General features: G+C 45.7%; 1 protein-coding gene across 1 annotated transcript; it reads left to right on the top strand.

Annotated features, from left to right (window-relative positions):
- The first annotated feature begins 544 nt into the window (after positions 1-544).
- Positions 545-3,854, top strand: LOC141021489 (uncharacterized). Its single transcript, XM_073497354.1, has one exon. It carries the CDS (start codon positions 2,214-2,216, stop codon positions 3,828-3,830), a length of 1,617 nt encoding a protein of 538 aa, XP_073353455.1. The 5' UTR covers positions 545-2,213; the 3' UTR covers positions 3,831-3,854.
- The last annotated feature ends 7,462 nt before the right edge of the window (positions 3,855-11,316 follow it).

Raw genomic sequence — 11,316 nt, 5'->3', positions numbered from 1 at the left:
ATGGACATGTCATTATTTTTTCTATGATATCAATTTACATTGCAAAAATGGACTTCAATTATTAAATAATTGGGTCCGTGTTATATTGTTTGTACAGTGGAATTTAACATATAACTCTTGCAACCTATTTCAAGAGCGTGTGACAACGCACCGGCATTCTACTAGTTTTGAGTAAAAGAGGACTGCCAAAGCTGATGTGGCATTGTCCAGTCAGTAGTCAACATAGTCAATGCCGGTCAATGCAGTCAAAACCGGGGGGGGGGGGGGTGGAGGGTGTTGAATTTTGAACTAGGTGGTAAGTTAAGGGCATGGGATAACCGATTTGGAAGTTGAGGGGGGTATCTTAAGCCACATGGTTAGTTGAGGGTTGTAATATGGACTTTTCTCGCAGCCATACCATCATAAACTTTATCAGCAAGCACCTAGAGAAACAATCTAGTCATTACAACTCCCGAAGCACAATTTTGAGACAATGTAGAAACACAAATAAATTTACATAAGGCAGAAAACTAACCTCAGGGCACGACCAGGAGCCAGGGGCGGATCCACCATGGGTCAAGGGTGTTCAGATGAACACCCGAAAATTTATGCAAATATTTTTTTACATATAGGCATATATGGCAGAGTATAGAAATACGATCCTACATGGGCCCAATACGTGCACTTTGGCAGCAGGCGAGCAGCCCATTAGGCCATTAGGTATTACCTGACTGCGCACGAGAGCCTGGACACGCACCCGGCCAGCCGCTTCCTTCCCCAATTCCCACGAACAGAGACAGGAGCGGCGGCGCGAGGGCATGGCGAGCCACAGCCAGCCGCCGGCGCATGAGTTCACCAGGGCCATCGCCGACGCGGCCGCCGCCGGTGAGGAGCAGGAGCTAGTACCCAGTCCCAGTGCGGGGCACGGCGCCGCATCACAGCCACAGAGACAGTGGGTCACGCCGCCGGCACCGCCGGCCGCCACAGTTGTTGATGCCGCGGAGGGGAGTGTACCTCCAGTGCAGCAGTTTGCTCCAACAACCTCAATCTCTAAGCCTAAGGTGAATCCCCTTTCAAGTTCCAAGTTCCAACTCTGAAATTTCATTCTTTGATTTGATTCATTGTGAAATCCGAACTGAATGTGTAGTTTCTATTTGATTCAATGAGAAGTAGCTATAGATGTCATTCAAAGGAGTTAGGATCTGTTGATTTATTAGCATAAAAATAACAAAGGAATTGTATTTGAATTGTAGGCAGTACAGAATTCAAAACTCAAGAGGAAGAGCATCGCCATTGATTTGAAAACTTTGTGGAGTAGAGCTGGGAAGAAATCTAGAGCATGTGCAGGGGCTCTAGTGAACACAAGTCCAATTGCAGAACATGTTCAGGTTGAGCAGCAAGTGCAGGTGCAGAACACTTCCCCATCGAATCAACTTCATAGCACTATGAGCTCCCCTTCAGTTCAAAATCAGCAGCAGCTACAGATTGTTGGTGCCACGAACACAAGTCCAATTGCAGAACCTGAGATTGAGCACGAAGCAAGCGAAGAATCTGAAAATATAGAGGAAGAGAATGACACTGAAGATGCAGTTTACGATGTTCAGCTGCTTGAACCTGATCCTGGGAAGAGGATTGCTATTGCAGATTATGATGTTAATGACCAGAACAGGATTAGAAGAGGATACATTGCAAAAGGGGCTTGTCGACCAAAAAAGTATGCTTTTCCACAACACCCTGTTGTAGGTATACGTCGATTTGTAGCTAAATGGTTCAAGTCTTATAAATGGCTTGAGTATAGTAAAGAACTAGATGCTGCTTTCTGCTTTGTATGTTGTCTTTTCAAGGATAATTCACATGTTGGTGGGGATTGCTTTGTGAATGGAGGATTTAGAAATTGGAATCACAAGGCTAGTTTTGGGAAACATGTTGGTTGGATCAATAGTGCACACAACAAAGCACAAGAGAAATACAATTTCTTCATTGCACCCAAAACAACAATCGTAGAGTCATTTTCTTCAACCACCAAACAAGACAAGGTTCTATATATAGCTCGCTTGACATATTCTCTTAAATGCCTGAGGTTTCTTTTGGGTTAAGGGTTAGCTTTTCGTGGACATGATGAAAGAGAAGTTTCACTTAATAAAGGTAATTTCCTTGAGCTTCTACATTGGCTAGCAGAGAATTTTGAAGAAGTGAATAAGGTGGTTCTTAAGAATGCTCCAAAGAACAACAAAATGATAGCTCATGAAATACAAACAGACCTCATCAACTCTTGTGCCAAAGAAACTACTAGGCTTATGATGGAAGAGCTAGGTGATAGTTGTTTCTCAATACTTGCCGATGAATCAAGTGATGTGTATCTACAAGAACAATTGGCTCTTTGTCTGCGTTATGTTGATAAAATCGGAAGGGTGGTTGAGAGGTTTCTTGGTATTTTACATGTTGCAAACACCACATCTTTGACACTCAAAACAGCAATTGAGAGTTTGCTTATGGAACATGGTTTGACCTTCTCTAGAGTACGTGGGCAAGTGTACGATGGTGCTAGCAACATGAAGGGTCATGTCAATGGTCTAAAGAAACTAATTATGGATGAGTCCCCTTCTGCCTATTATGTGCATTGTTTTGCTCATCAACTTCAGTTATCTCTAGTTGCTGTTGCTAAGGAGAACCGTGATTGTGTTTTGTTCTTTCAACAACTTGCTAATCTATTGAATGTTCTTGGGATGTCTTGTAAGAAGATTAGAATGCTTCGTGTGGCTCAAGCTGAATGGATCATTAAAGCATTGGAATTGGAGGAAATTGAAACTGGTAAAGGCATGAATCAAGAGATGGGTTTGAGTAGGCCGGGTGACACTCGTTGGGGATCTCACCATAAAACTATTATGCATATTCTTCGCATGTATCCTTCAATCCGGCTAGTTCTTAACAAGTTAGTAAGAGACCCAACTCAAAGCAATGAGGCTATGCTTGCTGAAACTATGTTGACATATTTTGAGTCATTTGACTTTGTTTTCATGGCACACTTGTTGCAAACCATATTTGGGCACACCAATGACTTAAGTCGTGCTTTGCAAAAGAAAGATCAAGACATTGTTAATGCTGTTGAACTCATTCATTTGACAAAGATTCGATTGCAATTGTTGAGAGATGATGGTGGATGGGAAACTTTCCTTGAAGAGGTCACTTCTTATTGTGTCAAGCATAAAGTCAAAGTTCCTCAAATGGGTGGTAAGTACAAGCCACCTGGAAGACCCTCAAGATTCTACAAAAATCTCACGAATCTCCATCGCTTCCATGTTGAGATGTTTTTGGGTCTTATTGATAGGCAACTTCGAGAGCTTGGAGATAGATTTGATGAGGTAAACACTGAATTACTTGATTACATGGGATCATTCAGTCCGGTAAATTCTTTTGCTGCTTATGATAAGGAAAACTTGGTTAAGCTTGCGCATCTTTATCCTTTGGATTTCACGGAGGAAGATCTGATGCATATTCCTTATCAACTTACACACTTCATTACTGATATGCGTAGAGATGAGAGGTTTAGAAAGGTCAAAAACATAGTCGACCTTTCTATTATGCTTGTCGAGACAAACAAGAGTGTCACTTATAACCTTGTTTACAAGCTTCTCAAATTGGTTCTAATCCTACCAGTAGCAACAGCTAGTGTTGAGAGAGTGTTCTCTTCAATGACTTATGTGAAAAACAAGCTACGGAATAAAATGGGGAATCAACTCTTGAATGATTGCTTGGTTACATTTATTGAGAGGGAATTCTTTTTTGAAGTGAAGGATGATGTTGTCATTTCTCGCTTTCAAGCTATGACAAAGCGTATGGTCGAGTTGTAATTTTCTTATCTATTTTGTAATTTCCTTAATCTGTATTGCTGTTGCTGTGAATGAATTGGCTCCTCTGTTAAGGCCGATCCAGAATTGACTCATCTGTTTCAGTTGCTTGCTTCTGCTTACAGATGTTGTTGCTACTGACCAATTTGTATTGCTGTGAACAAATTGGCTCCTCTGTTAGTGTGAAAAAGAAATTTGAACACCCAATTCTAAATTCCTGGATCCGCCACTGCCAGGAGCGCGAATGACACCATGCGTGTTCCCCCTCGTCTCACAGCTTCATCACGGTGAGGGCTCCAGAGAGGGGGAGGACCGGCCGCCACTATGCCTTCTCTCGAGCCCTTGGCTGGCAGCCCTAGACCATCAGCAATTGGACTTGACTGCAACGACGAGTTAGGCCTGTGGACATGTTTTAGTTTTGAGATAAACTTAGAAAGTAATTATCTAAGATCAGCAATAACATAGACGAAATTCATAATCTAATGAACCGGTCAGCATGAGAATCACATGTGATGTGTATGAACCAACTTGAATTGATGAATTATGAAGGTACTCGCTCAAACGACTTGCATGACTGCATTTCATCAAACACACGGAATAAAGAAAAAGCAGATGCAACAAAGCTCTACAGAAATAGTGTGAGACAACTTCACGCTTAGTTCAGAAGCGATTAGTTCTCTGGCCACTGCAACTGTCCACGTCCGGCCCGATTCAACAATGAAAGATGCATCCGTATTTAATTTAACCACTCCCATCTCCGGGCACGTCCACCGCATGTTCTTAGGATTCCCGCTGCGTGTACGCACCTCCCCATCTATCACCCCATTCCTGACGCTGTCTGCTTCAGCTTCAGTTAGTTCTTTCCCGTACCTCGTCAGAAATGCCACTGATTGCGCAATTGATTCTCTGCCATCCCCATACACACTGCCATAACAGCAGAAATATTTTCCTGCGAGATTCCTCAGATTCCGTACTCAGCAGGTGCTGCAGCCAATCCACTCCAGTACACCAAAATTTGTTTTCGCATGGCATATCTCAGTGCTTTGCTCTTAGTGCAGGCCACCACAGCATGATTTTCGTCCTCCTCGCCATTGCCACAAATATTATAGATAGCATCATGAACAATCGTCCTCCTACATTTGTTCTTTTTTGTAGATACTCCAGCCAAAAATCTGTATCTTCTCCGCCACTTTGGTTTTCCAAATCACATCCCAAATGCTGCGAGCTCCGGGGTCTCTTACAGAGCTTGTGGGTGGCTGGTTATCTTGGTTCTCGGCCGAAGCCGCGAGCTTGTATGTGTCAGTTAAACAGCAGCTGATGAACACTTTCAGTTTCGTCAGTCGTAGGTGTAGGATGAACACTTTCAGTTTCGTCATTTTTCTTCAGTTGGCGGGAATAATCCGAGCTGCGACTCGGACGTAGGTTGTTAGCGTTATCAGCGGCCCTGACCTGATCGTGGGATGGCACGAGGTAGATGGTCATGGCCGCATCGCGGGCGACGCGCGGGGCGCGCTGGGATGGTGGTGCTCACGACCCGGACTGGCTCGTTTTTTTGTTTTTCTGTTGGTCTCTGTAACCACTAATAAGAAGGAATACAGAGGAGAAAAGCCGAGAAGTTGAACGCGGCACAAAAACACCATTGTCTCTCTTGCGAGCTCGAGCGCTAGTTCTAACAAGTGGCATCCGAGCCGTCTGGTTAGATCCCTGTGATGGCAGGTGACGGCGGCAAGCAGAAGGCGGGGAACGTCGACGACAACGGCGGAAAGGGCTTGCCAAAATCCGCAGCTGGCCATGGGCGCGAGCTAGCGGTGGCGAGGCAGTACGCGCCGGTCGTGTCAGGTCCCTCCAACGTGCCGTCGTTGACCCGCACGAACTACACGGAGTGGAGCCTCCTCATGGAGGTAGGATGCAGGCGAGAGGCATGTGGCGCGCGATCGAGGGAGCTGAAGACCTCGACGACGAGTTTAGGTACCATAACGACCGGTGCCGCCAGAGATGCTGCCCATGTTGTGGAAACACAAGACCTCCCAGCAGCTGTGGAAGGCGATCCGCGCTATGCGCGCGGGCTCCGAGCGCGTCCGCAACACCAAGGCACAGACTCTTCGCGGCGAATTCGATCAACTCCGTCACAAGCCTGGTGAGTCAACTGATGATCCGGCGATGCGGCTGACAGGGCTGTGCGCGCGGCTTGGTGAGCTCGGAGACACGATCAGCGACAACCGGGCGATCCAGAAGTGGCTGCGGGTCTGTCCCCAAGCCCCTCGCTGCCTTGATTCTGTTTTCTTCTCGCACCCAATCGCTAGGTGACAGCTATGTGGCTAGTGCGAGCAGGCGCTATTGTCCCGCAGCTTATTGTGTCTGATATGTAGTTTCACTGTAGCTTTTCACTATGAGATATTTGGGTACCTTCATTTTCCTTGTTGCTTGGTTTCCAAAAGCAAATGCTACAGCTTTGCAACCAACATTAATTTGTTGAGTTGCGCTTCTTGCAATTTTGCATCCTAGAGGGATGTGATTCTTACAATGCATCCATTATATACATAACTAAAGGGTGATGCGTGCTTTGCCACAACAAGGAGGTGAGCACTTTTTTCAAGCTATTACAGTTAGAGGTGAGCACTTTTACACTGAAAATCAAAGAAACGAGCTGAATTGAGCTAACATGTATTCTTAGTTTATTCGGTTTATAGTGTTTGTTTTAATGTTTCCATCGCTAGTTGTTTGTGTTCGGGTGTATAGATAGTCTCCATCATACATAAACCGAACAAACCATATAAACGGGAATGGATCTCCTATATCTGAGTAAATAGCATAAAACTACTACTTTACAGGCTAGGGTTCCGGAAAACTATTGGTTTTTAATTTTTCGCTGATAACTACCAAGTCAGGGGCTGGCTGTTTCAAAAAACCCTAACCACTCGTAGTTAGTAATTTAAACCGTTTTATGACAGGCCGGGCCCACTCCTAAACAATTCGTTTGTTTGACCGTTAACTTACCAGTGGGACCCACATGTAAGTTGCCTCTTCTTCCTCTTATCTTCTTTTCTCTTATCATGTCTCTTTCTTCTTCCTCTCCCCCTCCCGACGACAACCACCCACCGATGGCCACCTCCACCATCCGTTGCGCTCCGAGACAAGCTCGACCGCGGGAACGAACGCTGCATGGAGGAGGAGCCGTAGCGCAGGAGCACGGATCCGCGCCATGGCTAGGGACTCGGGCCGTCGCGAGCCGCGCGCCATGGCCAGGAGCAAAGGCCGCCGCCAGCCGCGCCGTGGCCAAGGGCTCGGGCCATCTTGAGCCGCGCGCCATGGGCAGGAGCGCGCCGAGGAGCAAGGGTCGCCGCCAGCCGCGCGCCATGGCTAGGAGAAGCGGCAGCGGTCGGCAAGGAGCTCCTCCACCTAGCCAGTCGCCCGACTAGAGAACCCGCCTTCTCGACGAGGAGCGCGGCGGCCGAGCCGTCTCCTTTCGCTTGGCCGGCGACCTGGCCGCCGGCGAGCTGCCGGCGCCGTTCATCAGAGAGCGCGCAAGTTATCTGTCAGGACCGGATTTTCGGGATATCAATTTTCCAGAAAATGGCCCTTGTGCTCACCAGCCCCAGGATTACTGTTAGCTGATGAGGCACCAACTTGATATAGAAATTCCAAGCAAAATACAAAATATGTAGTGCAAGACCATTGTGGCCTACGAGTACAACAATTGGTTTCTAGTGGCTGATGGCGGAAGCGGTTTGTGGTTCATCTGCGTCTATGGGACTCCATTTCCCACAGGAACAGCTGACCAGGATAACTCCTATCTTCGCGAAGCTGCTATCACCTTTTGCATGGGTTCCGGGGCTGTCGTCGCAACGCTCCTCTCCACGCAAGAAATATGGCCAAGACAATAGCCAGGGACAAGCCAGTGAGTACTTTTGAATGTACTCGCAAATATTATGAACACAGGTATAATATAACAAATGATGATCATGCTCTGAAATATTCTATGATCACAACGTCAGTCACGAAATAAAAATCCATGATGCACGCAAGCAGGTTATTCATATATAACACGAATATGCAATATGGGAGTAGAAAAAGAATGCACCGATCGGGTGTTTGAAGCGATGCCTCGAAAGGATAATAAGATAAATCATGCCTCAGTCGGGCGTCTGAGCGACACCACAAAAAAGCTTATAAACAAAAGAAATAACAAGCATGCCACAGTCGGGCGTCTATGCGACACCACATAAAGGGCTTATAAATAATAGAAATAACAAGCATGCCACAGTCGGGCGTCTGTGTGACACCACATAAAGGGCTTATAAATAATTTAAATAACAAGCATGCCACAGTCGGACGTCTGAGCGACACCACATAAAAGGCTTATAAGTAATTTAAATAACAAGCATACCACAGTCGGGCGTCTGAACGACACCACATAAAGGGCTTATAAGTAATTTAAATACCAAGCATGCCGCAGTCGGCAGTGGCGGAGACGGGGGGCGAGCAGGGGCCTGGCCCCCCTAACGATCGACAAATACTAAGGAAGCTATGAGTAATTAGCGACCAGACTGGATGAATATACGTACTTGGCCCCCCTTAACTCTCCACTCCAACGGAGAGTATAAAATCTGAAAAGAAAAAGGCCCATAAAAAAGCCCACGCATGGTCATGGCCTGCCTCCTCCGCTCTCTAGTACTGCGCCCGTTTCCTTAAAAAAACGCTCCAACATGATTAACGTGTGACCTAGGTCATTAACGCTGCCAGAGGCCGCCTTGCCCTTCGTGCTCGCGGTGTCAATTAAATCAGGGGACACCAGCTGCGTGGCAGGCAAATCATCCTACAGATACACTCTGTGAATTCTCTAGCGGTTCAGTTCCAAGGTTAAAGGTTAGCACTATCGTATCTACTAGTCCCTCTGAATTCTCATTTTATATTTGTTGAAATTGCACGTTGGCCTTGGACTCCTCTCCGCGTCAAATTCTTCCTGTGGCTGGCCATGCAAAACCGTTGCTGGACCGCGGAGCGCCTGGCTCGCCGCGGATTGCCCCACAACGACGCCTGCGTCTTGTGTGACCAGGAGGATGAGACCATGCACCACCTTCTTGCCGGATGCTCTTTCTCTCGCCAAGTTTGGCACGAGATCCTCAGCTGGGCCCGCGTGCCCATTAGCCTCCCGGACCACGACACGCCATTCCAATTGTGGTGGCAATCCTCTCTCGACCTCGCGCCCACTTCCATGCGCAAGGGCCTAGCCTCCCTCATCATCCTCTCAGCCTGGTGGATTTGGAAGCAACGAAATGCCTGTATCTTTGACGGAGCGACGCCATCGATTACCTTCACATCCGACACCATCAAGGACGAGGCGCGTCTATGGGCCAAGGCGGGCGCTACCGGACTGCAAAGCATTATCCCCGGCGCGTAGTCTCTAGTTTCTAGCCGTGGGGCTGAGCACACCCCTATCTGTTGTGCTCCTTCGCTTGTTCACCATGCCTAGTGCGCACATGGCATTGTAAGCGTTGTAATCCCATGCTTGTACTCTCCTTCTATCAATACAAAGATACGCAGCTTGCGTATTCGCGAAAAAAAAAAGAAATTGCACGTTCGATTGTGTGATCTACAATTCATTTTTAATTTCCTTTGATTGTCTGATCTACGATGTGGTAATGAAGAGAAAAACGTGGCTACACACTATAGAAATTAATTCGATTTTTTCGTACGTTAATTCGAGATCTCGACCTATTGAAATTGTTAATAAGGGTAACATGGAAGTTACTAATCCAAGTGCAGTAGGAGATGATTTGCTTTATATTAGTTTACAGAGGGAGTACATGATAATATACATTGATGAGAATTACCTAGCAACTATGTTATCTTCTGATGAAATTATTTACATTTTAATCTTATTGGCAGTTGTAAAGGCAAATTTAAACTAATATAAATTTAGCTACGTTTTAATAGTGTTGAACAGAACATTACTATAGTACTCCCTCTGTAAACTAATATAAGAGCGTTTAGATCACTATTTTAGTATTCTAAATGCTCTTATATTAGTTTACGGAGGGAGTACAATGGAACTTTTTTTTTGCATTGCATGATTTTTTTTTGCCAATTTGGCTTGGCCCCCCATACCTAAATCCTGGCTCCGCCCATGACAGTCGGGCGTCTGAGCGACACCACATAAAGGGCTTATAAGAGAATAATCGCAGTGAGTATCCAGGAGGTAGAACCGTCCCAGGGATACTCAATAATTCAAATAATGTAAATGGTTAGTCCACAATAATAATAATCATAATCCTCATATGTCACAGGTCATAATCGATGTTCTGGTTTAGCAGTTTTTCCTCCGAAGACCGACACTAAGACCGACACTTGACCCATCCCAGACTGTAGTCCTTAACCATGGACACGGCTATTCGAATAGATGTATAATCTCTGCAGAGGGTGTACTCTTTACCCACGGGTAACGGATTTCTTTAGTCCATCGGGACTAATTCCGTCTACGGTCTTTTAATTGAAAACACACCTAACCACACGCACCAGCCTAACTTACCGGTGTCTGGAATCACTCACGATACCCGTTAAGCGAAACTCTAAGTGGGGAGGCTACAACCTCGACTTAGCATGGGATCACAAAATTTATACCGCGCGCAAACTAGGGGAGCTACCCCTTCGGCTACAACCGAAACACCCATGCCCCCGGACCAGGTGGCATGCCTACCGGAGGCCTCCGGTATCTTCCACCATGGCCTCTCTGTACGGTGTGTGCTAGGTAAGGGGTTGACAACTTACTGAACCGTACCCTACCTATGGCAGGGACAAGTGGTAGTACGAAACAAGTATGGGGGTTACTGGAACAAGACTCGATCTACGGCCGACTCAGGAGGTTTAAGTATTCCCTACATGATTAGCATAGTAAATGTGTTTCAACCAACAGACAGAATCACCACTCATCATACCTCATCATGCCATACCGGACACAACCGTCTTGACGAGGAACTAGAGACAAGCTCGTGTCTACCCAAGATAGAGACTTTCCCGGCTTCCTTCAGGTAGGCATGAAAGGCATACGAAGATGATTACTATCACAAGCATATCCATTTCAAACAGCAAAGAATCTTCATTATGCACTCATGCGTATGATTGTATCGTCACATAAAATAACGAATGCTCCATGTCAAGGTGGTGTTGTAACCGTATCAAACAACACACAAAAATATTATGCCAGGGTTCAGAATGCTTGCCTTCAAGTGTATGCAAGTGGGGGTGCACTTTTTGAATGTTGCCTTCTTCTTCAAAATCCTATTTTTGAAAATATTCAAATTAACGCATAGTTTAAAAACAGTACAAAAAAGTTGTTTGGAAAATTTTCAAATAAATATGAAAATAAACTAGACAGAATTTGAGAAACAACAGAAAAAGAATCAAGTCAATTGGACTTATATTTAAAAAGTTATAGCCAGTCAAAATTTAGTCAAAATCTGTTTTTAAAATAAAACAGAAAAGAAAACGT

Source organism: Aegilops tauschii, chromosome 1 (genome assembly GCF_002575655.3).
Source record: "Aegilops tauschii subsp. strangulata cultivar AL8/78 chromosome 1, Aet v6.0, whole genome shotgun sequence".
Lineage (NCBI taxonomy): Eukaryota > Viridiplantae > Streptophyta > Magnoliopsida > Poales > Poaceae > Aegilops > Aegilops tauschii.
The sequence above is the reverse complement of the archived record's forward strand: the minus strand, read 5'-3'. Positions and strand labels throughout refer to the sequence as shown.

What these genes read in the sequence shown, in the direction of transcription:
- LOC141021489 (XM_073497354.1), top strand. Translation starts at nt 2,214, where the DNA reads ATGATAGCTCATGAAATACAAACAGACCTCATCAACTCTTGTGCCAAA.